This window comes from Hyposmocoma kahamanoa, unplaced genomic scaffold (assembly GCF_003589595.1).
Source record: "Hyposmocoma kahamanoa isolate Upper Pololo Valley unplaced genomic scaffold, ASM358959v1 92, whole genome shotgun sequence".
Taxonomy (NCBI): domain Eukaryota; kingdom Metazoa; phylum Arthropoda; class Insecta; order Lepidoptera; family Cosmopterigidae; genus Hyposmocoma; species Hyposmocoma kahamanoa.
The window spans coordinates 7,614,605-7,642,320 of record NW_020654748.1 but is presented as its reverse complement, the minus strand read 5'-3'; the positions used below and the strand labels follow the sequence as shown (position 1 = coordinate 7,642,320).

Below are 27,716 nucleotides of genomic sequence, written 5' to 3'. Positions count from 1 at the left end.
AGCGTACTTGACCGGCGTCGTCGCAAATCTCTGATTGCCCCAGAAACAGCGCGACGCAGACGAAGCCAGGCTTGTAAATCATTTGAAGCACAACCCGTCGTCGATTCGACGGCTCGCGCGATCCTCATAGCAAAAAATAGACTATAGTTTGATGTTGCCCGGAATAATTCGAGATAATACAAACCGGCACTGGCCGAGCGACGCTGGGCAAGAAACGACGCTACACCCCGCCCTCTGGTGAGTCCAAGCGTATAGGGCCCTCCCAGTCGCCCCCACTTTACAACGTCATCCTCCATGGCGTCGTCTGTTTATCAAAACGCGATTTATTTATTTCATAAATTCGTTTGCCAACCACCTACGTATGAAATGATATGTCTTAAGCGTGTGCAAGTGTTCCGTGATGTTTAACAAGTCACTGTAACAAATGATTTTGTTATTTATCATTGATGCTTTTATGAAATTTATGTAGAGTTTGAAATTCTACGTAACGAAAGAAAGTATTAAGAGGTTTTGTAGAGATGTGCAAAAGTTTTAACAAAATACGAACTCAGCTTTTAAAGTTTTCGTAAAATCTTTGTCTCAACTTTTGTTTCCCTCCAGTTAACATCGTAGAAACCAAAGTTTAGTTAAAATGCCGATGTACGAGAGGCCTCCGTTCTGGCGAGTGCCCCACCAGAAACCAAGAGCAGACGAGACCAGGTTCTATGGACTTAGAAGAAGGGGACCACCTAACCAGGTAAGACTGATAGCTTGGGCCGTTACGCTCTCTGTCATACAAATAAAAGTGGGTATAAGTTACACACAGTGAATCTAATACCAGCGCAGGTTATTATATCCCGTAAAGGGCCAAGATGCTGCGGCTATAATAAAACAGTGTTGCGATTTAACTAGTTCTCCATTCAGCAATTTGAGTATAACTCGACATGCGTATGAAATTACTAGATTCGGAAAAAAAATTATTACAAATAATATTCCAAATGTCTTCTTTTCATTGTTGCTATTTGATTAATTCGTCATTAAAACGGTATCTACGCTAAAGAAAGCGCATTTTTAAAATTTCGTTCGACCAGCATATTACATAAATTATCTTCCCAAAACATTATATAAATAAAGTGTAAAATGTGGTATGTTACAGCGTTACACAAAAACCCTTGTAACCTCAATACATTTGTACATCTCTTTTTAGAGTTGGAATGATGCGATGACAAATTAATTTTACCGAGCATTGTAGCATTGAAAGTATTCGGCTCTAATCTCATTTGCTCGCATGCCAAGTCCACATTACTATCTTAATGATACCAGTAGTAAACTTGCACAATTGTGCGCGCCTTGTTATTGAAACTGATATTTGAAAATTAGTAAACGTCAAATGTTTCTCTATACGGAAATGTAAAACTGATAGATGTAAATCTGAACGGCCGATTGCTGCCAAAACGTAGCGAGTTCGATCGTTATGCCTCATGATTAATGGTCTATTTATACCACACACTTATACACTATTTATCGATATTACTGCCTAGAAGCAAATAAAACAGTACGCTTCCAGCCTATAGTTAAAATGAAACGATCAAAGATCAAAATCCGTATTAACCTAGATAATGGAATTGTAAAACGTTTTAAACATTTCCGGCTTTCAGCAAAAGTGGATACATTTCAGCAGTAGAGCTCCTTATGAAAGAGTTCGTCCAGGGAAGTACTGCCACTGTACCCATTTCTGTCGCCAAGCAGTAATGTTAGCATATTACTGCGTTCCGGTTTAGAAGGGTAAGGATGCTGGTGAAATTACAGGCACATGGGACTTGTCAACCTACGTCTCAGGTGGTGATTTAAAGCTCTGAGTGGCACTGCAACTGTTATGGACAGGCGTGTAGCTTACCGTCAGACGCACGACTTGTTCGTCCCGTCTCCTGATATTATATAAAAAAAAACTTTTTGTGGCTACTTGTCCATATTTTCACTCGATACATCTAGACGCTGTATACCTATCTTTAATCTATTTTTCGTTCGTTCTTTTTTGGAAAAATTATAACTGAAACGTTGTGGTTTAATGACGTAAGTAATAGAAATGAGTATGAACTCCAATATAAAAAGAATTAAAACTTGATCATAACTATTTTCATTCGTTGCATACTTTTGCGCCAACTTAGTTGCACTAGTTACTTTCGTCTCATTTTTATTGCGGTTGCTGTTTTGTTGTTGTGTCCTGTAATAAACAAACATGAAGTTGCTGTATTAAATATTTACATCCTAGGTTGATTTATAACTTTCATTGTATGTGTTTTGATAAGTTTTATTATTGTCTAATGATTAATAAACACACACGATATTATATGCACAGATGCAGCTGCCTGTAAAGTAATTAGTATCGCAACAAAATAAATCAACCCGCGTCCCGTAATGTAGAGCACGTCCTCTAACACGATCCAAAAATTAATTCAGTAAATAAACACGATGTTCATACATTACGTCATCAGAAAGTTAATTTGCGCCATTTCCTCTAGTTTCCGTAAATCAAAGTAGGTCGAATGCGACGCAGGGTTGTATGTGATAGTGGACTAGTGGTACATGCAGACGGTGCAGACCCACGGGGGGAGGGGCAGGGTGAGGAGTTTGCGTTGAGGCTAATTTTGCGCGCACAACTCCGCGTCTTCCCGTCGAACTCGCACCGTCCGCGCAACGAGCGCGCGTTCTCGCGCCAGTGCATCGAACCCCTCTCCCCTCGTCATGGGGCGGTTGCATACGTTCGTGGTGACACTGCGCCGGGAGAGCCGCGACACCAACTGGGGGCTGCGGCTCGTCGGCGGGTCAGACCTCGCCACCCCGCTCATCGTCACCAGGGTACGCCCATTATCACCAGTCCATCGAAACGCGGAGCAAGAAAACATTGGACGCCGGTGTAAACAAACCACACTCCAGCAATAATATTGGTTAACCCGGCGTTACAGTGTGTTCATTAATCAAAAAGCGGATGATTAAACGACTCTACTGTAATCGCGCGTAGGCATAAAATAAGCTCTCGATTTATTAAACACCTAAATAGTGGTGACAAAATAAATAAATTATTTATTTCGTATATGGAAAACATAAATGTTTTCGTAACCAGTTTATACTCCATTAAAATCAACATAATTCGTTATATTTTCTTGTGTGGTTTGAATCTAATCACATACTGAGAAACACTACAAAAGCGCGGTCGAAAAAACATCAAAGTATTGTTTGTAGATAAATTCCACATTATTAAATCCAGAACGACCGACGGCGTGTCTCTTTATATCCTATTTATTCTGGGATAGTATCGGTCACCGGACTTCGACAGCTGCCGGCGAAGACATCTGACCTCAATATTACTAACACCCTGACGACGCCGGCACTTATTTAAAAAAAATCTGTTTATTGTTTGTGACATGCTTTCCAACGTAGCCCGCCTGTGCAAATTTCAATAGTCGTATTGTTTCACTCCATATGAAACTTCCTGAACAATAATTTAGGACACTTTGGTAAACAACATCATAAAAACATTTTATGATACGCAATCAGCATAAACAAACGCTTTTTTTTTTGGAAAAATGAGTGTTGTATTGCGACACTAAATGTCGGCCCAAAGTTGCAGAAAAGCAATAACTGGCATTCGTATTTGAACCCCTATTCTTAAGCTCTATGAACCCATAGAATGACTGTAATTAACCTACGCAATAAAAGTTATGTTTATTTTTATCGAGCTCGAATTTTCTACTCTGAAAATACGTGTACCTATGCATTCTACTACATAAAAATGAATTTTTATTAAACGTTTTGCTACAAACCCACATCGGGAAACTCAAAGGTTTCATCTGTAGCTATGCATATCATAATCATATCTGTGGGGTAATTACTCCCAGTGAAACTCGCATAACATAGAATTAGAGAAAAATTGCATAATTCATTATATGGCCTGTTTCATTATTACTAAACTTATTTTCTGAATTCTAGCAATACAAACGAGTAACGGACCTGCAATAACTATAACTGATCCTGTGTCAACTATAGTTATTTATGTGCTTTTATTTTGATTTTTATTTATGTGCTTCAAAGGGCAAATGGACTTTATGATCGATCATCCAACGTGGATTTCCCACATTTCCTTCGCTTGTGCATATTTGTATTGTGGTTTAAACCATGTATGTATGATTTTTGTTGTAGACAGTCGTAATGTTATGGCTAACGTATTACCTACGTCTGTTGTATGTTTAATTCGATTAAGCTATATAGGTATAGAATGCACTTAGAGCTATCTTCCGGTTGACCTTGATTGCTATAAATCTGTCGGTCTAACCTTGATCTCGTTTTTATTTAAGGTGCGCAATAAAATACTTATTGCTTCCTTTACATGTGGTCTTCGGTGAGGAAATTCGTTCGATACTTTTCGATTGAAGTTTGTTTTTAAAATACCTCTGATAAAAATACTTCAGTGGAATTGGGTAATAGGGACGAAAACAACATATTCATCAGCATACTTGACAATTAGCGTATTCGTGAGCTAATATCACTTTTTGGCAGCGATTTTCAAACTGTTGATTTATGTGTCACTTCAGCTGTAGATGCAACGCTGTTTGAAGATAATTAATTATGCTGTTTACATTCCTTTCGTTTTAAGAACCAATCGATCTGTTACACAATAGAGCAAATGAGAACTGCGTCACTTGAACACTTCTAGTAACTTGTCTTAAATGAATGGGGGCTTTCAGCACTTATCATTAGCTAAAAGATGACATAATTTGATGTTACTCTGTGTAATTTCGACTGAAATAATACATACATGTCACCCTTCACCCACGTACTTCATACAATCTGAGAACATGGACTTTCGCCAGCAACAATGTAAAACGTACTAATTTCATACATCAGCGCCTTGCTAGCTGTGAGCGCAACGAATTGACGTCGCGAGAATTTCGCATCGCCGACGTGACACGCGCTAGATGCTGATGGACAAGTGTAAATATAGTCATATGTCCTCGCCATTGACTCTAGGAAGTGTGTGATGAATTTGCGCAGGTCGAGCCGTCAATGCGACGCGGCCTCCATCGAATCCGGCGGTTGTTTTCAATAAAAATCTCGGCCGTCGTTGGCGCGCCGACGCCGGTGGACGCATTTAGCCTGGCCGTAGGCCAAACTGGGTGCATACGCGCCACCTACCCCTGCCGTCTATATCAAGGTCAACATAGCTATCGATGCATCGTTCGTCTAACTTAATCTATGGGTCTACTTAGCCTACAATCTCAAATAAAAAATCCCTTCTCTATACATATATTTTCTCTAGCCAAATTAAATCCTGATTTTATTGTAGTTATAAAACGTAATGTAAGAATTAAACAGAAATATCGCGTCCTGTGTTATACACCTATATGTACCTTCCTAAGCCAAATCATGGTCATTTCGGATGACTATATAACAGTGAGAATGTCACGGTTTCACTCACCTTCGAGAGTTGCGCGACATTACGTATGATAGTTATAACATTTGGCTGTTTACACATAGGTCATTTGCTAGCTTTAAAATACCCACTACGCTGTAGTTACTTCATATTGCCTACATATTTATTTTATTAATATATCAAATAATAAATTGTGAAAACATGAGCGCGAACCTTAATTCGGAGATACATTAAACTAATGGGAGTTAATATGCTTTGAAGTAACATCTTCTTGGAAGCCTGAATCAATATTGACGTTTAGCATTGCAAAGACCAAAGCAATTTCATTATTTTTGTTTATTTAAAGATTGGGGTTAAGGATCTAGGCTAGGAGTTTCGAATTTCATGACCCATTTTAGCACGTTGAGCAGCACCTATATAAGAAAAATGTCAATGTATTTTGGTTGACGTTGTTCACAGAGTTTGAGTAATTATTCTGTTTGTAAAAGAAGAAAGCATTGTGTTATTCAATTCCTCTTCTATAGCAGTTACGGGTACCTACAACAATGCACTAATATCTATGATAATGGTACTTAATGACTAGCGGGCTTTACACAGACACTATCGCGCGCGATACAGCAATCGTGCGCGATTGAGCGCACGTGTAAAGGCGTTCGAAGGAAAAGGGAAAGACCACGCGATTGCGCTCATCAATCGCGCACTTCAACACGCGCTAATTTCATGCGGTCTATCCTGCGCTATTAGTCTTTGCATGGACGCTCTTTTCGTTGTAACAAAAGCGAACACGCCCAATCGCGCGCGAAAGAACGTTAGCACAAAAAATTCAAACACCTGTTTGCGTTTTACCTAATCGCGCACTCGCAATCGGCTAACTTAGTGCAAACAAATCCCAGTTGTCGGCGACAGGACTAGACAGTTACGACTATGATAGGTTGGATTTGGCGTGTGAGGAAATAACATACGATAGACATTATTTGATGAGTCCACAAGAAATATTTGAAGGGATCTACGCCTATAAACGTCCTTACTTTAACAACGTTGACTGACGTACTTTGTTCCGTTTCACGGAGAACCACCAGCCTAAATAAATATAAGGAGAATCTTGGCTGTTATGTGACTCAAAGTTCGCCCTTGTGCACTCTTCTGATTACGATTCTGTGTCCTAATTCAGCCATTTTGGTTTATTCTGCTTGGGTGACTTTTATTCTTTGCATGTTTTGATAATAGGCTTCGAGATTTCTTCTGCGATTTTCTTGTCTTTACTAATGTTAATAAAGTTGTAGACCTAATCCTGTTTGATGGTCGCATTGCACCTACACGAACGATGTTTGTTGCAATAGATGTCACAATTGATCGCATTTGAAACAAAATACTGTCATTACTAAAAAATGCTGTAATTGAGAAGACACTATTTGGAAGTTTAAAAAACATACTGAATGGATCTTATTCTGAATAATTTGATTGCTTTGATTTGTACATAATATTTAGTTATCCATGTATAAACGAAAAAATAAATTTGTTGGTTTCATTCAGTAATTTTTTGAACTTTCAAATCGTGTTTTCTCAAATCCACAATTTTAAGTTATAACAGTATTTGGTTTAATGTGCGAAATGTCACAGATGTAAACCATAATTTACACAAATTAACATTTCACGGACAATTTAAACAACATAATGGTCTTTTGAAATAAGAACAACGCAAACAAACGTAGGTAAAATATTGCCCACCTCGCGAAAACCCAAAAGACTCTGGCTCCACGTATTTAGGGCAGAGACGCGATGATGGCTCCCAAACAAAGGTCTCATGTGACATTGACTGACGGATATCAAAACGATTTTTTTTATCGATTACTTCGATGGAGCCATAACATTTGAAAAAAGAAGAAGAGAAAGTTCTTTATTTACTTAAAACCTGTCTGATTAAAAAGAAAGCATCAGTATTAGTATACAGATATGTAATTAAATTCTTCACAATGTTTTAACAACAGTGAAGAGCCCATATAGCATGATTAAAAGTTAAAAAAACAAAATTACTGCATTTGCTACGTTGGCTTATCTTCAAACATGCCACTGCTATTTAGTGTATAGTACAAAAAAATAAAAAGATTGTATTCAAACATTTCCAGGTGACCCCGGGCACCCCCGCTGGACGCGAATTGGTCCGCGGAGACATAATCGCAAAGATCGACGATTACGACGCGAGAGATCTACGACACGAGGACGCACAGAATCTATTCAAGAACGCTGGCAACCAAATCAGAATTGTTGTACAAAGGTAAAGAAACATAAAACTGAAACTTAAGATCTCTATATCATCTCTATGCAAATTACACATAAAATCGTCATCTTTAACTCGACGCAGGAAACATAAAACGTCTAAAGTGCATTTGGAAAATATTACACGAGAGCTACTTGGAAAGCTACAAAATTTCAGCTTTTCCATATCTCGCATACGCGTTTCCACATAATTCATTTTTACTGATTTTTGTTGAAGAAAAACTTATAAACTTCTTGCTCAAATATATTATGAAAGTAATATAGTATCTAAAAGAGGTATAATTGAATTAGTTAAAATGCTAACTACAAACATTTCTATCTTCGTCCTGAAAAATTACATAGAAATCACATGCGAGTAATTCGCATTAACACTACGATATAACAAATCAAATTAGAGTTATATTTTTTCTTTTCTTAAAAAAATACATTAATTCGCTCTATTGTAATATTTTCCAAATGCACGTTACACGTTTTAACTTTCCAGTAGGTCAATTTTTCCAACGTCGAACTTTACTGCTCAATGACAAGGCTTTGACGAGAGCGAGTGAGGAGAAACTAGAAGTGTTTCTGTTAAACGTTATTATAAATGCTTGTTAGAAAGTAAAATCGGAACTATTTATAGTTTCATGTAAATTGAACGATCACTTTCGACAGTAAGAGTAATAAATTCATATTGAATTTAAATTACATCAAATTCCCAATCTCGCTTAATATTTTGGAAGATATTTATTAAATTATAAAGCAACTGTTAAACTGGCATAAATATTGGCACTGTTAAGCTGTTATGATCCTGATAGTTTATGCTTTACATCTGCTGGCCTCAATCTTTGTTTACTTTATTGCAATATTTGAATGTACACTTTTTGAAACTATGCAGTTTGGCTCTATTGATGATGAACGATTTTTTAAAATATCGCTTAAGGAATGCATTCCACTAATCGATGGTTTTTCAGCCTTTTGCCTTAACTATACCACTTTTGGCTGTTACGGCGACGTGAAAGGATTCGAAATGTCCAGTTTTACTCAAAATAGTTGATAAATTTAAAAAAACAGTTTCATAAAGTGTTAATAAGGAATGAAGGTAAAGTGTAACCACAGGGGCGGATCGGGTCCTCACCTATACTCAGTACCGCGTGCATCCGGCAGCTTTGTAGGGCGTGTGCCTACACCCACATTCTATCATGAATTCGCTGAGTAAGAACAATGCATTTTAGGTGTCTGTTCCTACCTGAGAGTAACTAATGTTCTTTTATATCGTCCAATATTTCGGAGAACTATCTCTAAAAGATATTTGTTAGGTACGCAAGGCTACTATGCTGGGGTTACTTCCGTAGTCCCCCCTGATTACGCTATCCGAAACAGAAAAGAATCGACAAAAATTTTGGCATTAGATATAATTTTGACACTTTGAGTACCTAGTTGTTTTTCCAGTATTTGTAATATCCGAATTAACTAGCTTTGGGTAGATGGAATTTCGAGAAAAATGTTCCCGAAATCCCTACGTTCAGGAGAAAGTTCCGTAATAATCCTTATTATATGTACGCTGTAATTTTTTTTAAATTAAATATATTCTCTTCTTCATCGTGTTCTTGATCATGTATAAAATTCAAATTGCAATGTCCAAACAATAACAGTCTGCATGCTTTAGATTATGGTAGCCGTGCGTACCTATTATGTGAATTAAAAAAAGTTTTTGTTTCGTGCGTTAGTTACTCTTAGGCGCAACCAAGGTGCTAATTTCCATACCTACTATCTTACATGATACTGAATCTGTATAACGTGTAACTTCTTCGATTTCTTATACGCTTGTTTCAGGTGTAATAAATATTATTGAGGAAATTATTTGGTTTTGATTTGATTATTAGGTTATTCTCAACGGAGGGGGATGTTATACAACAAATTTAACTGTACTTATTTCAATTATTTTTTTTAAGAATTCAATATTTTACCAATCTCATATTTATTATACAAAATTTTTATAAAGGTATCATTTCAATTTATCGACAAAAAACGTTATAATTCATTAATATTGGCACATTATTATTTACGACACTATTTGCGTTATAAAATAGTTTCACTTGTAAAATATAGAGTTCACATAAATCCCCATGATACAGATGCAGTATCATTAAATATAGCTCGCACCTCAAGTCTGCATATTCGCCTGTTCATGTTGTATGAGAAAAACGGCATGTTATATTGTTGTCGTAATTTATAGATTAGTACTTTATAAACTTCCCATTATTGTACGTATTTATTCCTAAGACTTACATACACATAAAGAAATAAGTTTATATAGGGCTGGTCAAGTGGTCACACATCATACAGAGAAAATCAAAAGTATGATAAAATACGTGCAAAATAGACATGATGTGTAGTTATAACAATGCGTGCTATGCCTATGCTATAAAGAAAATTAAGCAATTCTGCTTCGAGAGTTGTGCGGTTGTATCAGCTACACGGGGAGATTCCGGTTTTGAAAGTTTAATTGTATTTGTTATGTGTTACTCTGTGCGGCATAATGAATGCCTAGCTAGTCAAACCTACTACAACTACTAAAAATGAACTTATTTCTTTTACCAACAGTTCTTTTCCACATGCAACCCTGTGCATGAGATTCCGTAAATCCGTAATCCTAACGAAATTGCAGGAATGCCAATCGTTTTATATGTTGCCATAAAAATTATAATAATACTTACATAAAATACAACTATCTATTTTGTTATATTCAAGCAAACTGATTGTATTTCTGTAGTTATGATTTTACCTTTCATGTGTTGTAAAGTAATTTCAAAAACTGTGATAAAATGTTGCTTTAGGTATCTCCCCTTTCTAGAATAGCGGCCTACAACACACCTAGTAATATGGTCTAAAAAACCTGAGACCTATCTGGGGCCCAAAGTCGACGAATTGTATGCCAAAGTTTTGTTCACAAAAGCAAAATTAAGGCACACTAAATACAGCTGTGTAATAAGTTTAAAAAGACTACTCTGCTTTTTGCCACTATTCTTGAAAGGATTTGTATACCTTACTTGAATCACGTAGCACGTATGTTTACGTATGTTACCCTTGTACTCAATCTTGTTTACATTTACAATTTTTTTTAAACGTCAACACAACCTGCTTATATTCCGTTACACAAAATTAGGGATTTAATATACATATGGATTTTATTATTATAACCGCAAAGTTTAATTTTATTGAGGCTCATTTCGATAATGAAAGAACTAAGGCTCAGCGTTTTGACGTAATGTTGGGTAAATCTATGTTTATTGGACCAATTCTAACTATAATTTTGTAACATCCTATTCAATTATTATGTGGTTTAATAGAATATCAAGACACATTTAGTAGCAGTACAGCTCCTTGTGACAAACCTTGTCCAGGGAAGTACTGCCACCTTACCTATTTCTCCCGCTACGCAATAGTGAGAGCATTACTGCGTTCCGGTTTTGAAGGGAAGGGTACTTATGAAATTAGTAGCTGAGACTTGTTAACTTGTGTCTCAGTTGATGGCCACAGTGCCAGTGCTGCCCAGATCGTTGTGATTTAAAGCTCTGAGTGGAACTGTAAATGTTAAGCACAGGCGTGTCGCTTATCACCAGGTGCGCGACTTGTTCTTCGCGTCATTTGATATCTTAAAAAAAATACAAAATGAAGAAAGGTTTTCAATTTTAAACTGACAATAAATTAATTAATATTCTATTTACTATTAAGATATTCAAATTTTTTTATTACATTGATATTTTATTTTCGACTGAATTACTCATAAAAGTTTTGTTGACGTTTTATACGTTATATGTACATATATGCACTGAACAAATCTACTCCATTCATTGAGCATGGTGTGTTGTATGTAGGGACGTGGACCGGGAAGGGCCCAGAGGTGCGTCGCACGCGCCACGGTCGCCTATCCCGAATGCTGTTGCGCCACCTTACAGGTATGAGTAGAAGATGGTTGTTCATTCATTTTGTATGATGCGATGTTGTTCATTGATTGACAAGTTTACAGAGATCTTCGGATTTGTTACTATTAAAATTACATTTATATGTTTTCAAATGGTAATAGTCAATGATTAACAAGAGATAACTTACAGTAAATTTCAGATCAGTGTCTGACTTTTCAAACATCATTGTAAATTTGTGAAACAATATTCTAATACAGATAATATAGATCCCAATATAGAGACCACTATGTAAACGTACCTCCATCAATTTACTTGTGAAACTTACGTGTCATTCTATTCGCATTCTATTCATATACATTTTTCGGTTCACAATCCTTAGCAAACGCGTGCAGTCACCAATCTTCATTGGTTCAGCCTTTCCTTAGAGGAGATCCGTGCCCAACAGCGGACATATGCTGAGTTGATAATGATTTCGTTAAATAATACGAAACGCTACAGACACGCATCTAAAAGGATTATTTCTTTAATGTGTTGTGGACAGGACGCCTAGCCCACTGCCACCATCACCTGCTCCATGGACCGGCAAAGGCCCCGAATCTCTACCAAGAACCCCAGTTCCTCCCTATGGCCAGTTCCCCGTCCAGTACGAAGGGGATTACAGGACATACTTGCTGTCGCCCTCGTCGACGCGCACTGACGAAACATTTGATGAATCTATTACAAGCCAGGTGAGTCCATTTCCTAAATGCTCCTATAGCTCTATGGGTATTTTTTTTAATTTTCTGCGTTAAGAGGTTAACAAGTGCTAGTATCAATACAATTGTTCTTCTACGCTTTTATCTTAAGAATATTTTTCAATTGCGATACTAATATAATGGTGCTGTTACCGATTTGTCGCCCTTCCAGCAGGAGGCTCCTAGGACTCCTTTCAATAAACATTCTACTAGAGTCCTGCTAAGATACGGTTTGGACGCGGTACCTCACAGGTTGCGAGTTGAGACCGACGCCCCTTAAAATTCTACTAGATTCTTGTGACATAATATTGAATGAAAGTATCGTCCACAATCTTGAATTAGTTGTATTCCAGATGCTGAACAAAGAATAAAGAATTCTTGCCTACCTACATACTTTTGTATGATCGAGCTTGTTTCCGAAATAACACATTGCGCGTATTTTCCGTATAAATTTTTTCTTAATATAATGAGCTTTTTTTTTGTTGTTTTTATGACTCACGCTATATATTCAGCTCAGTAGACATCTTGCGGCTTTTATTAAAATGCCGAATGATAGATGAAGTGTGCATGATATTAATGACTGACATATTTTCAGAATTTCCTCCATCTGTCTGTCTCTGTCTTGGTACTGTATAATAAATAAACATACATTGTATTCTATCAACTTTACTTTTGTTTACATTATGTAAATTTGTTTTTCCTGTTAGAGTACTATGAAGCTGTTTAATTTTTTTGATGTTGATGGTCTGGAATTCCTAATTTAAATTTTAGATACGTAAACTGGATGATGCCGTTTACTAAATTATTTTTTATATATAGTTTACTATATTAAATTTGCCGTATAATTTTGATCTCTGGTATATATCCGTTGGCAGTGTCGATATCAATTTATGTAATTTGCCCTCCGCAATCGTAGTATGTAATTTTTGATCCTGGTGCCCTGCCAAATGATTTAGTTGAGTTGCTTCTGCTGTCATATCGTTTGTCATGTCATTTCTATGTTCACTTATTTGAAGAGGCCTAATTTTGGCACAGAGGTTCAATGAAAATTCTATAGAGTATCTTCCTTTATATTATTCCATTTAGTTAAATAGTATCACCTCCTAAACCGTTGGGAATGTATCTTTTGTAACTTATGGTCTTAGCTACGCTTGTACATTGAATGTATATCTTGGGATCGTCCTTGATGTTTTAACCAATATAGGTTAACGAATCCCCGCTTATATCGACTCCTGACACATTTTGGAACTTGGCCAAGATACTGTTAATATCTAATGATGTGTTATTAATTGGCTACTCTCAGGCCGGTGACACTACGGCAGAGATAAACTGGGGGCCCTATAGGACACACAGAGCGTCTGAATATGCCCTCTTTCCATACAACTTTATACATCGGTCGTTGGAATATTCTGGAGTCTGGCTAAATTCGCCATCTGATTCACGTTCGGCAATAATAGCCACGCTGGCGGCATTTCTACTACTTAGCAATGAACATGAGTAATGTTTCGCGATTATACGCCCAGCCATCCAAACGTTACGTTACATCAAATATACATTGGGAATTCGTGATCTATTTTCGTTGCATAAACGTGGAAAATAAAACAGGATACAAGCATGACAATCGCTTTCAGAGTAGAAAGAAATTTCTGATAAATTAGTAGAATCATAGACACTTATTTAAGTAAACTTTACGCACCTTACGTGTTCATTTGTAATTGTTTACAAATAACATCCTGTAAAGCTGGATTGGAAACGTCTCTATGAAAAGTCTCTTTGAAGATTAATTTATTTGTCGAATCGGTGTAAGTATTCAATAAATTTGTTTGAACCATTTTATTATTTTACTTTGAAATAATAAATAATAGTTTTAATATACGTGTATCGCAAGGTTTTGGTAGTGCGGAGGCTGTCGCCCACGTCACCCATTTTCCCACTATATTTCTAAAATAGACTGCATAGAAATCGCCTTGTTTCCTCGGGAGAGGGCCGCTGGAGCGGGCAGTTCGCGATCGCACGCTGTACGAAACACGTCCGCGCTACCGAGTGCTACAACAATGGCGGTCAACCCCAACTTTTTTCCCAACGGATATCAGGACCCCATGCATCCTGAGGAGGAAGTGGTCACCAACTGGGTGCGTCTCACCGCTTACTAAACATTCGTTCGTGCTACCCTGTAATCTTCACAATGTAATCGTATCAATTACGTTTTCGTTTTCGTGGCTGCGAATCCATTCCAGATGTTGTGCATCTTCAATCTGGTGGTACAATTTGGGTGTTACATTTCGTTATCCCAAATGTTCAAGCGCAATCTATTTTTGGAACACTTGAAGCCAGCGCGTAGTGTTACAAAATATGTGATGTAATAACTTTCGAGCTTCGAGTTTACGACGCAAATTTTCCGTTTGGAAATGAAGAGTGGTCTGTTCTATTTGAATATGTAAGAACTGTCGATGGTGTGCTAAAAATGTATTTCTTCATAAAACCATAAACTACAAAATTATACTCATGTGAATTTGTTTTGTAGCTATTATACCTCCGAAAGTTTCTGTTTCATCGAAATTGTAATTCGCGAAATGTTTTGAATGTTGTAAATTTTTTAAATATAAATTATTTCGACACACTTCCACTGCAGCCATTTTTAGTATAGTTAGTGAATGTACTATCACCAAATATTTCGGAAACATTTGACTTTTTACCTTGTTTTGAGATATTTAGTGAGAAGTTAACAAAACTAATTTCTGCGAACTCAGATTCCCATCTCTAAGCTTGTCATATCGAACTTTCCGAGAATGTAAACATTTGTCGTTCCGGTATGTCAAAAATTTTGTGCTAAGAACAGCTTTTTTCCTAAAACCCTAAATTACTCAATTATTCTCATCTGATATGTTCAGGACGCGTAGTTGTGTCTGTTATATTCCCGAAACTTTCCACTTAAAATTGAAATTATAATTCGCGAGATGTATTACGAATTTGTTCCGTATTAATTAATTATATTGACACACTTCTGCTTCAGTGATTCTTAGTATAATAGTGAACGTTCTATCATCAAATTTTCCGAAAACATCTACTTTTTCACTTCTGTCGTAATATATTTAATAAAAGTTAATTTCTGCTAACTAGGACGACAACTTTAAATCTTTCAACATGCCATGTTAAATTTTCCGATTCTTAAAAACGCCAATCGTTCCAGTTCGTTCTGATTTCAACATCATCTTGTCACTTTCTTCTCGAAATTAATTTAAAATTAATAAATTTACTGACCTCGAGTTGACATAATATCGCCAGACGTAATAGTTATTTTGATACCAATGTCACGTCGCTCGAATATTTTAACACCCACTTGAACTTTCTGAGTGACGCCTCTGTTATCACGATTATCTTTGATGCCAAAATTGCCATCGCCTCTGTAGTGGCCTTCAAAACCGTCAAAAAATCTGATTAAGATAATTGGCTAGCTGCCGGCGTTTACTCATACGTACTCCATTAAAAGTTCCTTCACGTTACTCTTTCAATAAGAGAAAAGCCGCCATCTGTTACAGCGTTCCATTAATAAGATTACTTTTGGAAATCCTGTTAGTATTTATCCAAATCGCGTCTTCAGGAACTCGACGTAGTTGCTCATGATGGAAGATGCACATTTATTATTGCGAAGCAAATGTTTTGTATTTATACCTTTTGCCGTTATTATTCGCTTATTGAATTCTTAAAACCTGTTTTTCGTCATTTTCCGTAACGAACGAGTACTTACAAACATCAAATATAAGAAACATTCGACCGTCTTTGCAGAACGACGAAATAGAGCATTGCGTCAGTGTCGAAAGCGCGATTTTGTAAACACGACCGAAATAAACTTGAAGCTTGTACGATTGGCAAATTTTATGCTCGTTACAAGCTTTTGTTGTCATACCTTGTTGTTTACGACGCACATTGAATACTTATCCTATAGTGTCTACTTACTTCAGTAGAAAATATACATAAGCATTTAGTGCTTTACGTTGTTACTGTTCATTTCGAAATTAGAAAATACTTATATTTATCTTCACAAGATAAAGCTTGTTGTTATTATTTTGTTATTGATTATTCGAAGTGTGACTTCACAATTAGATGACTTTAATCTCTCTCGACTCTACGTGTTATTTATATTTAGTCATACAGGTTTCGTTATGACATTGAAATAGTCGTTAGGTTTTGTGGTTATTGGCGTGAGTGACGCCTCTGTTATCACGATTTTCTTTGATGGCAAAATTGCCATCGCCTCTGTGATGACAATTTCGACGTTTTTGACCTTCAGAACCGAAAAGAATCTGATAAATTTAACTGGCTAGCTGCCGGCGTTTACTCACACTTACTCCATTAAAAGTGCCTTCACGTTACTCTTTAAATAAAAGATAAGCCGTTATCCTGTTACAACATTCCATTAATAAAACTTCTAATTCTATTGACTCTTCAAACTAATCTTCTGTGCTTCTCTACTCTTTTATCTTCGCTTAAGTGGCGTTGTCGTTAAAGTTCTTGTATAAAGAACTAAATGGTACTGTTTCATTTGCAAATAAAAAGACAATTGTGTTTCAAATTTTATAGTATCCCTGGCCTTTATTTAGTAATGTATCACAACCTGACCTCAATTAAATTGCACACCAGAGTAAATTAGAAGCCAGAAAGTATGTCATGATTTGTATCGCCCTTGTACAACCTCGTTTTATATTAAGATTGCTTTAATACCGGGATGAAGGATACATATCAATAAAATTCCACGTTTTGTAGTAAGACGAAATTTCAAATTAACGTTCGAAAATTTAAACCATTCATAAGTTATAATTTAACATTATTCCATACCTTTATTGTTAAAATGTAGCATAATTTTGTTTTATTCTAAAGTAGAATTTAATTTCATTATGTGACTCCTGGTTTCTTACAACTTCAAATAAAATAAAGAAACAATTTATACATTCAGGCATTCTCTTGCGAAAACCCATGTTAATAAAAATGGGACTAAATGACTTTGCTTTTACGTGAAAAAAACTCCAAACGAGCGCAACTATTTTGCACAAATTTAACCTTCTCGGTTCGCGGGATAGGAAAGTAATGTACGTATTTCCATGTTTATTTAGAGAATCTTGAAATCGTAGCCCTTAATACTTAAGTGAAGAAATTCACGAAGTAATTTATGATAACCTGCAATTTAGTTTAAAAAATGACTGCGATGTACTTCTTTTGGCTGGTACCAAATATCACAAAACTGTGTTTGATTGGAAAACCGATATATCTATATAATTAGTATTACTTGGTACATGGTGTAACGGACTGGTGCACTATTCGTTTTAGTAGCAATAGAGCTCGTCCAGGGAAGTACTTCCACCTTACCTATTTCTACTACCAAGCAGTAATGTCAGCATTACTGTGTTTCGGTTTAAAAAAAACCGGAACCGGAAGGTTAAGGGTGCTGGTGAAATTACAAGCACATGAGACTTGTCCACTTATGTCTCAGGGTGACGGGCGCAGTGGCAGTGCCCCTCAGATCTTTGCAATTTAAAGTTCTGAGTGGCACTGCAACTGTTATGGACAAGCGTATAACTTAACATCAGGCGCACGACTTGTTCATCCCGTCACTTGATATCATAAAAAAAATAGTATTATTTCATACGTAATTTTTTTTTGTCAACTTTTCCCATTGTTCTTTTTGAATTTCTTATTATGATTACGATATTTGATGTATGGCAGTTATTGTTAGATAATATAATGTGCCAGACAACCCAGACCAGAACCAATTTACAAAAATACATTTCCCCAAATTGGCCCTACCGAGATTCGAACCTGAGACCTCCTCATCCAGCGTCATAATACAAACCGCTAAGCCGCCGAGGTCGCCAATACCTCAAATAGATGGTAAGACGTACATAGTTTACTTAGTATGAAATCTATTCTGGTAAAGCAATTGAGGGCTAGGTGGTAAGCCTAGGGGGAGTAGGGGGACTCCTATACTAACTATATTTTGTTCGCGTTAAGATTGCAACAGGAATTTCTTAGTAGGCCTTAATACAATAACCTACTGCTGTTAATGCGAATTAACTCAAGATAATGTTGATGACTGATTTCGTCGTTTCAGCCATACCGCACAACACCTCTAGTGTTGCCCGGCGCCAAGGTCCGCCGTGAGCCTGGCCCCACAGAAAGCTACCTGCGTCACCACCCCAACCCCGCCATCCGTGCACCCCCACACCACGACTACCGTGATACTGTCATGAAACAGAGGGTAAGTGCATTACCAAAAACACTAATTACTCTGATATTACAAATATTTTAAAGATATCATTGCAATGCAGTAAAAACTGACCACGGCGTGTCGGGTACGCGTCTGATAGAGTTCCGTACCCGTTCTGTAACTCAATTCAACCACATTCTGTTCCAACTTTAAAAATATGCCCCATTAATTGGTGGAATTTGGTGAAATTCATAAATATGCTATTTCGAAAACCTTAATTATCTGTTATTCTTATTACAAAGTCGGGTATCATTTTTATTAATAGTAGGTATAACCTAATTTACCTAAGTAAATTGTTATATTTTTGACTTTCGAAGTTGAGACTTACGATCTCGAAACTTAACCGTTCAACGTATATGAGTACCTAATATAACGCATTATATTGCTGCATTTTACAAAACCTATCTTACGATAATCCAACAAAGAAGTAGACGTAGCTTTTTTCTTCGTTGTATAGGACCTTGAGCTGAAAACCTCGTTTTGAGACCTCCTGATACAAGTATTTTCTTACTTAAAAGAATGTCTCAACCTTGTATGCAATTTTGTTAATATTTGATATACGATACCAAAAGACGGACCGCCATGACTCCACTAAGGATTCCTAGTTTAAATGCGAAATCCCAAAAAGCATAAAATAAATATTCACATTGACAGTAATTATTAGGTGAGCTATTACAGAATTTTAATTTTGAATCTAACCCTTTTTAAATAAGTTTCAATTTCGTATTTAATTGTACGTTAGCTTAGTCAAATGGCAGATAAACGCGTAATTACGAGTTCATAAAAAATATGACTCAATGAAAACTGAAAGGTATTTTTCTTTCTATGAATTTATATGAATTTCTTATAGATAATATATAGATACGTAATAAAGCTCTAAAATAAGATTCCGTTGCCTGTCCTTCTATTTTCAAACGATAACTTATGTTTATTTTTTAAATAGTAGATGGGTTAGGAGCATGATTATCTACAGCAGCTATCTAGATACTTTGCCGCACACACTGCACCGCACAAAACAATTCATTTATTTAACACACTCAAAATACCTACACCCACGTACAGCCAATTAACACAAACACCCAAAATTAGGGGTAGATATGTGTGGAATCAACACCTGTAGACGCTGTATAAGGCACCGAATTAATTTGTAGAATTTCTATAGATCAAAATTGTTATTTAACTGAAGTAACGAGAAACTAGCAAGACACTTAAAAATTGTTTTGAAAAAACGACAAGCGGCTAGACGATTCTACTAGCCTACCATATTTAAAAAATTTAAAGTGACTGACTGCGTCGTCTTACGAGGAACGCGCAGCTGTGTTTTAATCCAACATTTTAGGACACGTGATGGGTTAATAAAGAATCCTCTTGCTAATTTCACGTGCCTTCAGAAGTATTGAAATAACAGTGTAGCGCACGAATTGGCTGACATTACATTTAGATTGTTTTACTGGGAACTCAGGTTGCCGAGTCGGTGCTGCAGCGAGTGGTGGGCGAGGATGGAAATAAGGTGGTTAACTCGCGTGCTGCTTACGCATGACTTGAAACAAACTTCTAGGACGAAGAATTTTCTTGCTGATGATTTATTGCGAGATCATAAATACATTGTACCTACTCATCGAGTAATAGTCCATGCCAACCCTTTCACCTCTGTTTTTTATTTATTCAATAATTAGTAGTATAATTTTTCGTCGTTAGGGACTGGCTAAGGCGTCTTTAACCATACTGCCAGATTTAAATTTTCCTTCAATTATTTAATTTTCATACATTTTTTCGCGGGTAATCGTTTAAAAAAGCAGAATAACTTATTCACTTTTCGGCCATTTTGTCTCAAATCTTTTTTTATTTAATAAATTCAATGTCCACTTTCATTTTTGAATTTGCGACGACTATGTATTTGATAGATATGTTTTATGTTTGATAAATAGTTTTCCAATTCCAAAATTCTTTAACTACTGTATTGACTAGATAATCAGACTTGAATGAAACTTGCAAAAATCATCGGCATCTCTCTCATTCTCATCTGTTCATACGTCATTGTTTGAGCTTCTAGTTTGCGTCGATATCTTCGTTTTAATTTTCTTTTTAGCATCTATTTGATCGGTGTCATCACCTTTCAGTTTCTTTAACTTATTATATCTGTTAAAACGACCTCTTTCCAAAACCTTACTCTTAAGTTGACCTTTACCATCTTCATTGACAAAATATATTAAGAGAGTTACAAAAATGTGTATATTTTAATAGTAGTTTGGTACATTCTTAGGGTGTGTTCGTATAATAATAAATATTGTCCTCTCCTCCTTTGTAATCCGCTTCTGAATAACGCCATCTGAAGGTGAAGCAGAGTTCCACCATGTTTTGTCAATACATTGTATTACTTAACAAAAACAGCAATTTGTAAAGCTGCGCACAACACTTTTTGTTTGTTTTTTTTTGGTATTTTTTCTAGTTAATAACAATAACATAAAAGATACATTTAATTTACTTTGAATATTAGATATTAAAGAATTCTATTTAGCCATTATACTTTGCAAAATAAACTATTTCTATTGAAAAACTAATTAATTTGTTTTGCCTTGCCGAAAGATTCTTATTGTAACGAAATTACAAAATACTGTACTGGGACTTGCAGTGTTTTGTTGGTAGAGTTGGCTGTAGATACACCTAGCAACACCCAGCTTGTACCAAAATTGTATACATCTCGAGAACACTGTTTTAAATACGTTCTGCACAATTTTGTAACTCCTTTTAAAATGTAACCAACAAAATGTTTAATATTGATATAATGGATCTCTTCAGATGGTGCACAAGCAATTCAACTCGCCGATTAATCTGTACTCGGACCAGAACATCGCTAACTCGATAAGGCAACAATCCTCGCCATTGCCGTGAGTACAAATGCTTTATATTAAAGTGAAATTTAATTAGTACTTATAAATTTCAATAGTAGTAAAATGCTGCTGTAGATGCCGCGATGAAAATATAAAACTTACTCGCACTGAAGTAGGTTGTCGAGCTCTGTCTTACATAATTTAAGTCAGTGAACATAACCGTTCAATCGACCATAATGCAAAAATAAAAATGATCGTGTATTCCAAAGTTAATTTTAAAACAAAACGTGCAAATCGCTGCTGAAATGATAATTCGAAAACAAGTGTTTACACGCATTGTCGTAATATTGTGTGGGAAATTTAAAAAATTTGAATGTCACCATTCGTGGCCGACGCATATCTTGGCACTGAATTTCAGGAGCATGGCCCAAAGCCAAACTTAACACGCTAAATGTTAGGTAAGAAAATACTTGACGCAATTCTCACACATTTAGCTACTCGAATCACGTACAAAATTATATATATGCATATGTGATATTTAGATTCAGTTTTCATATTATTAATTTAGACATACTGAGTCATATTAAGTAGCGGTGTGCAAAATTTAGTGAATCTAATTTTAGAATGGATTATAAAATTAGACATCCCCTGGCTTTATGTGCATCACACTGAATTTTTAGAAATACACAGTTATTTAAATTCGAACTCACTGTTAATATTGTGTTTATTTGTTAGAGAGTATGGTGTAATAATGGAGTATTTCTCTGATCAATAGCGCTAACGGCCATTACGGGCGCCCGCACGTTGTCAAGAGGCAAGTGTTTTACTAGAAACGCCGCCAATCAACGTCGACGCCCATCTCTCATGACGCATTAATGCTTATTTATTTTTTATTTTGCTATCTTTCGACTCTTTACGGACTTTGTCTCTTCACGCTACACAATGACTTCGGTCTGTCTACCCACATACGTAGAGACGCCCGCAAAGTCGGTCTTAGAAGTGTTCAGCAATCATTTGACACTTCATTCGCCTCACGATCACGCGACAACATTATGTGTGAATCGGTGCGGCAGAAATTTACACTAGATGTTAAGTTTACATCCTGTTTATGTTAAGATAAAGAACTTATTCTACATAATTAATTTTAGTATTTTTATCGACCTGTCCTTCCTGAAACACAAACAAAACTAAATACCGACGTGTACTAACCGCTTCCGCGTTCCCTTAACGAACCTTGTCGAGTCTAATGTGTTTCTCTACTATTGTGTTGCGCCCGCTAACCGACTAAAAACTAACGCCCCGTCCACACGCCGTCCACGGCCGTCCGCCCAACAGTCACAAGCCCACGATGCTGTACGACCCGGCCAAGTCGGAGACGTTCCGCGCGCTGCAGGAGGAGGGCCTGGGCGACGTAGTCCAGGAGGTGCCCACACCCGTGCAGACCAAGGTTTTCACCGCGCCACCAAACAAGGTATATTACGTTAACTGAGACAGTAAAGTATTACCATAGTATAATAGTAAAACAAGTAGGGTAACTCCATACAAACTTAGCACCGCGGGTTGTATGTGTGTAAAGACGCACACAATTGCATTTTAATCTCGCCGTGCCATCACGTTACATAGTGCGGATCGTCCCTTGCGCCATTCATTACAAAATTGAAGCGTATAATGATATCACATAGTACACGTGTTTATTGTTGTGGTTTTGGTAATTTGAACAATAGTATCTCAAATTCAGAAAAGTTCAACATTTCATTTCTATTTCATAATCATACTTCATAATCAAGATACCAATTTTGTACTATAGTCTGTTCCAATCCATTTTTAACAAAAAGTAAACAAACCTCGGTAAAACGGTTAAATTCTAAAGCAATGACTCAATAAATTGAATAAGTAACACTTTCACGTATATTTCGAAGATTTCGACTTGATATATCATCGCTTTCTCCAACAATATTCATTTCAATAGCATCGTAAAATCGTATTTGAAAAATGGTTGTCCAAAAGTGAGGTTATTATTCATCTATACTTTTTTTTATACATGACTTTTTTATCTAAGACTTGCCTATGGTTGCATAGTGCTGTTCGAAAAAAACATTCGGTTCATTCAATTAAAGTTTAGTAATCGATTATTAAATCGAACATTTCAATCGCAATCGCACAAGTATGTGCAAGTGTAAGGATTTGAACGAGGATTTCAATTGAAATTTTAAATATGCTTATATAGGTTATGTAAAGAAACCGCTAGTATGACTCAGTTTAACAAATCGATTCATTCAATTAATTAATCAATTTGTAGTTAGCGCTACAATTGGCCATAACTAAACCGTCTATGGTCGGGTCAGTGACTTGTTTGTTTACTTTTTGTTCAAAATGGATTGAAACGAAGTATGTAGTAGTACCAGTACGTACTGCATTGAATTATAAAATAAACCTTAATTTTAAATTTTTATAGAATTGATATGCAATTATTTTTTGTGAAATTATTCCACTGGTTTGCTATAATTATTAATACAAAGATCGAACACTCAGAAAAAATTCTTTTATCCGGCCGGATTCGAACCGACGTCTTCTAGCATACCGTTGCAGAACGGATCTGGCACGGTATGCTAGAAGACGTCGGTTCGATCTTTCGGTGCGTGTTCGATCTTTGTATTAATAATTAAACCGTAATGTTTGCAAATTATGTTTACAACCGGCACAACTAAAATAACAATGTAACAACCCTACTCCGAGCGAAGTGTAGGCATTTACGCGCCAAACAACGAGAGCGGCCCTACTTGCTCGTATACTATGGTGTTACTCTATTACCTCTTCTTCTATTTATCTCTATGTGATAAGGCTACCACCAGAAAGACCATAATGTTAAATTCTTTTCTGTAAAAATTTAACCTTTTCTCCGCACGTGTAGTGTTATATATCTGTATAGTGCTGTACATCGCAAGAACTTGGCAGTAGGTGCACATTAACTACTACTTTAGCCGGTCGAAGACATAATGTCGAGTTCACTTTTATAAACCAAATAATTTCAATTTCTTGTCTCGTCTGGTCAATGGATTTATAGCTATAGATATGGATTGATGTGTTTTATAATTTTCGATCAAAAGTCCATTCTTGCAGAAAAGCAACTACATACATGAATATGGAGTACAAAGCATATTTATATTGTACTGTTGGAAATGAAACTATTTTTCCGGATTTAAATCGCGTATATTTGTTTTTTCAAACAAACCGACGTTTCGGGCCCTTTACAGATCTCATGGTCACGGTTGACTGCGGTGGTACAGTCTTCAACCAGTTATGTCTAATATTGATGCAAACCACCTTATTTTTTTCACTATAGTTACAATAGTTATTAATTAAATTAAATTAAAAATACCTTATTTTTAATTTTACAAAGAAAACATTCCAATTTACGCTACATTAAGTTTTACAAATTATTTTATTAAATGAATTTTTATTAAGTTCAATTTATTATTAATTATTAATATAAATTAGAATAAACTAAAACATATTAATTAGTACTGCAGTCTTATGTCTGTTTGGGATTTTTCATTAGAGGAAATACTGGATCCCAAACTGGTGGTACGGAGAAACCATCTTCCCTGTTGAAATTAGGATGTTTTTTTTTAATTTCAATGGCCTCTCGCAGCATCCTGGGTATATAACGGACTTCTTTTGCAAGGACCTGGGGTTTGTCAAACTTCATTGAATGTGTAGGTTTATCCATGACATGCTCGCAGACTGCAGACTTGTTTACGCGACGGTGTTTGGCATCAGCTATATGTTCTTTGACGCGGGTACAAATACTTCGCTTTGTTTGTCCAAATGAGAGACCGCACTCACAGTCAAGCTTATAAACTCCTGCATCCTGTAAGGGGATGTTACATTTTACGGGTCTCAGGAACTGAGAAATCTTCCTCAGGGGCTTGAAATAGGTCTTGATAGATGCACGCCTGAGGACTCTTCCGATCTTGTATGTAACACCAATCACGTAAGGTAATATGGCAGGTCTTCTCTCGACTGTTGGTGGTTTCGCACGGGGCCTGCGGCATTGGCGTGGAATCTTCAACTTATTCGCATGTAGGACTTGCTTTATATGCTGAAGTTCCCCTGCCAGATGATTACTGTCGCAGACACCATGTGCTCTCTGAAACAAAGATTTGCCCACGGTAGCTAACTGGCTAGGATGGTGATGGGAATTACCATTGAGATACCTATCTGTATGGGTTTTCTTTCGTAATACAGTATGGCCTAAGGTGTTATTAGGATTTCTTTTAATTAAAACATCTAAGAAAGCTAAAATACCACAATTCTCTTGTTTCATAGTAAATTGGATCTTAGTACTAAACTATGCATAACTTAGCATTGAATTGTGACTTTACGCGATATGCGTCAACAAATAACAATAAATTGCACATTGTGCAGGCTTTAAATGTTTTTCTTTAGTTATGTATTGCTGTTAATAATAATAATAAAGTACCACACACCCACACCGATTACCTGGTCTCAAACTATATATTCCCTGAACTATGAGTACCAGAGTTTTGAAATTCACTCCAGGGCACTACCCATAACACCCAGACTAAAACCTATTTAAAAAAGGTCGTTTCTCAAATTGGTCCTGTCGGGAATCGAACTCCAGACCTCCTCGTTCAGCGCTCACAGAGTTCTGTCTCCGTGGCCACCGAGGTTGTCAAACTTTGTTGCGTAATAAAACATTACTAATTAAATGGTCACTATACTTGAATTAACATTCGTGACGTTTTAATAAAGTTACATGTTCATTGGCAGAGGCAGGCGCCCACTCCGAGACCAATGAAACAGCCCGAGGGGAAACCGAAGGGAAAACAAACGACCTTCGTAAGTATACCTTTAATCTTTAGTCTTTAATGTATCGGATCTGTGTCTCATTTAAATGAGAGCCACTTAAAAATTCTTTAACATTCCGTCTAGCTTCGGTGTGGGATTTTTAAGTAAAGGAGTCACCATACTAATGAAAGTGGAATCGGCTTGAGCCGCTCCGAAAAAGCTTTATTTCCATGTATTAAGAGCAAAAAACACGTTCACGCGTTAAGCTAAATAATGTGAGCATTACTGCGTTTCGGTTTTGAAGGGTAAAGCTGCTGGTGAAACTACAGGCACATGGGATTTTTCAACGTATGTCTCAGGGTGGCAGTGAAAATGCCCCTCAGATCTTTGTGGTTTAAAGCTCTGAGCGGCACTGCAACTGTTATGGACAGGCGTGTCGCTTATCACCAGGCGCACCATATGTTCATCTCGTCACTTGGTATCATAAAGAAAGCTTCCGCTTGGACCGCCGCCGCGCCAACGCGTAACGTCTTTTTCGCTCTTATTACATAGACATAAAGCCTTTTCTGACCAGTGCCTCCCTAATTTTACACGATTTTGAATTCGAATTAAATACTGGCTGTCCGTTCCGTTTGCCATCTTGGTAAATAAGTTTCGGGAAATGTAGGCGCTTTTTACGTTACGGTAACGAGATTCTTCTAGACTACCGTGTCATGTTCTCGTGGTTCAATTTTCAGGTCATTCGCCAAGATCGACCCTGTGTCACCTCTAAAATTAATAAGACAAAATCAATTAAATACGGAACTTTCTTTTAAAATAGCAAGTTTTTAAATGAATGTTTGTTTTAGGTGAACTCACTACACGAAGAGCACATCCAGCAATCGAACTCGTTTAAACGTCTCATGTACAACGTGCTCGGCGATACCGAGTTTTAGCAGGCCAACACAGTATTAACGTCATACTAATGTATCGATAGATGCGGCAAACTTGACGTAGGTAACCCCTTTATAGACTACTAGCTACTTTATCTGTCAAAATAATACTCAAAGTATTATATTTTCAACAATGCACACAGTCGCTTAACGCCCCTAAGTGCACTAAGCCGATGCCCCAAAGTTTGCCACGCATATGTCAAGGACTGATGTTGAGAATGGTTTTATGGCGGTTAGACGAAGGCGCCGATAGACATTGACTTGTTGATTTAGTAACGGTATAAGACTAACACCATTAATTTTAGGAGGCTATTTATTATAATGCTCCTGGCAGTGTGTAATATTATTTTTCGGTGGATTTAATTATTCTAATACTCGAGTATTAGTGATATAATTTATATTTATACTTTAAGTAGAAATGTAACTATTATTACTAAGTGTTGATTTTCTGTTTGTACAGAAATATATTGTTTATGTATTATGTGAAATGTTGAGTGTACAGTCTAGTCACATCGACCCGAGCTCTGGTCGTACCCACGAGTATGAAATT

At 36.6% G+C, this 27,716-nt stretch overlaps 1 protein-coding gene across 7 annotated transcripts; it reads left to right on the top strand.

The window, feature by feature from the left end:
- Positions 1-136: 136 nt before the first annotated feature.
- On the top strand, positions 137-27,716 carry LOC113236620 (PDZ and LIM domain protein 3). Of its 7 annotated transcripts, XM_026472777.1 has the most exons (13): positions 137-237; positions 601-736; positions 7,537-7,685; positions 8,786-8,881; positions 11,548-11,628; positions 12,137-12,323; positions 18,436-18,582; positions 20,054-20,101; positions 21,391-21,479; positions 22,198-22,236; positions 22,758-22,893; positions 26,217-26,285; positions 27,083-27,714. In XM_026472777.1, exons 2-13 carry the CDS (start codon positions 632-634, stop codon positions 27,167-27,169), a joined length of 1,233 nt encoding a protein of 410 aa, XP_026328562.1. In that variant the 5' UTR covers positions 137-237; positions 601-631; the 3' UTR covers positions 27,170-27,714. The 7 variants fall into 7 exon arrangements, with proteins under 7 accessions (XP_026328562.1, XP_026328565.1, XP_026328564.1 ...); XM_026472776.1 differs by lacking the exons at positions 137-237; positions 601-736 and adding an exon at positions 2,640-2,838 and having other exon boundaries at positions 27,083-27,713; XM_026472779.1 differs by lacking the exons at positions 137-237; positions 601-736; positions 20,054-20,101 and adding an exon at positions 2,638-2,838 and having other exon boundaries at positions 27,083-27,715.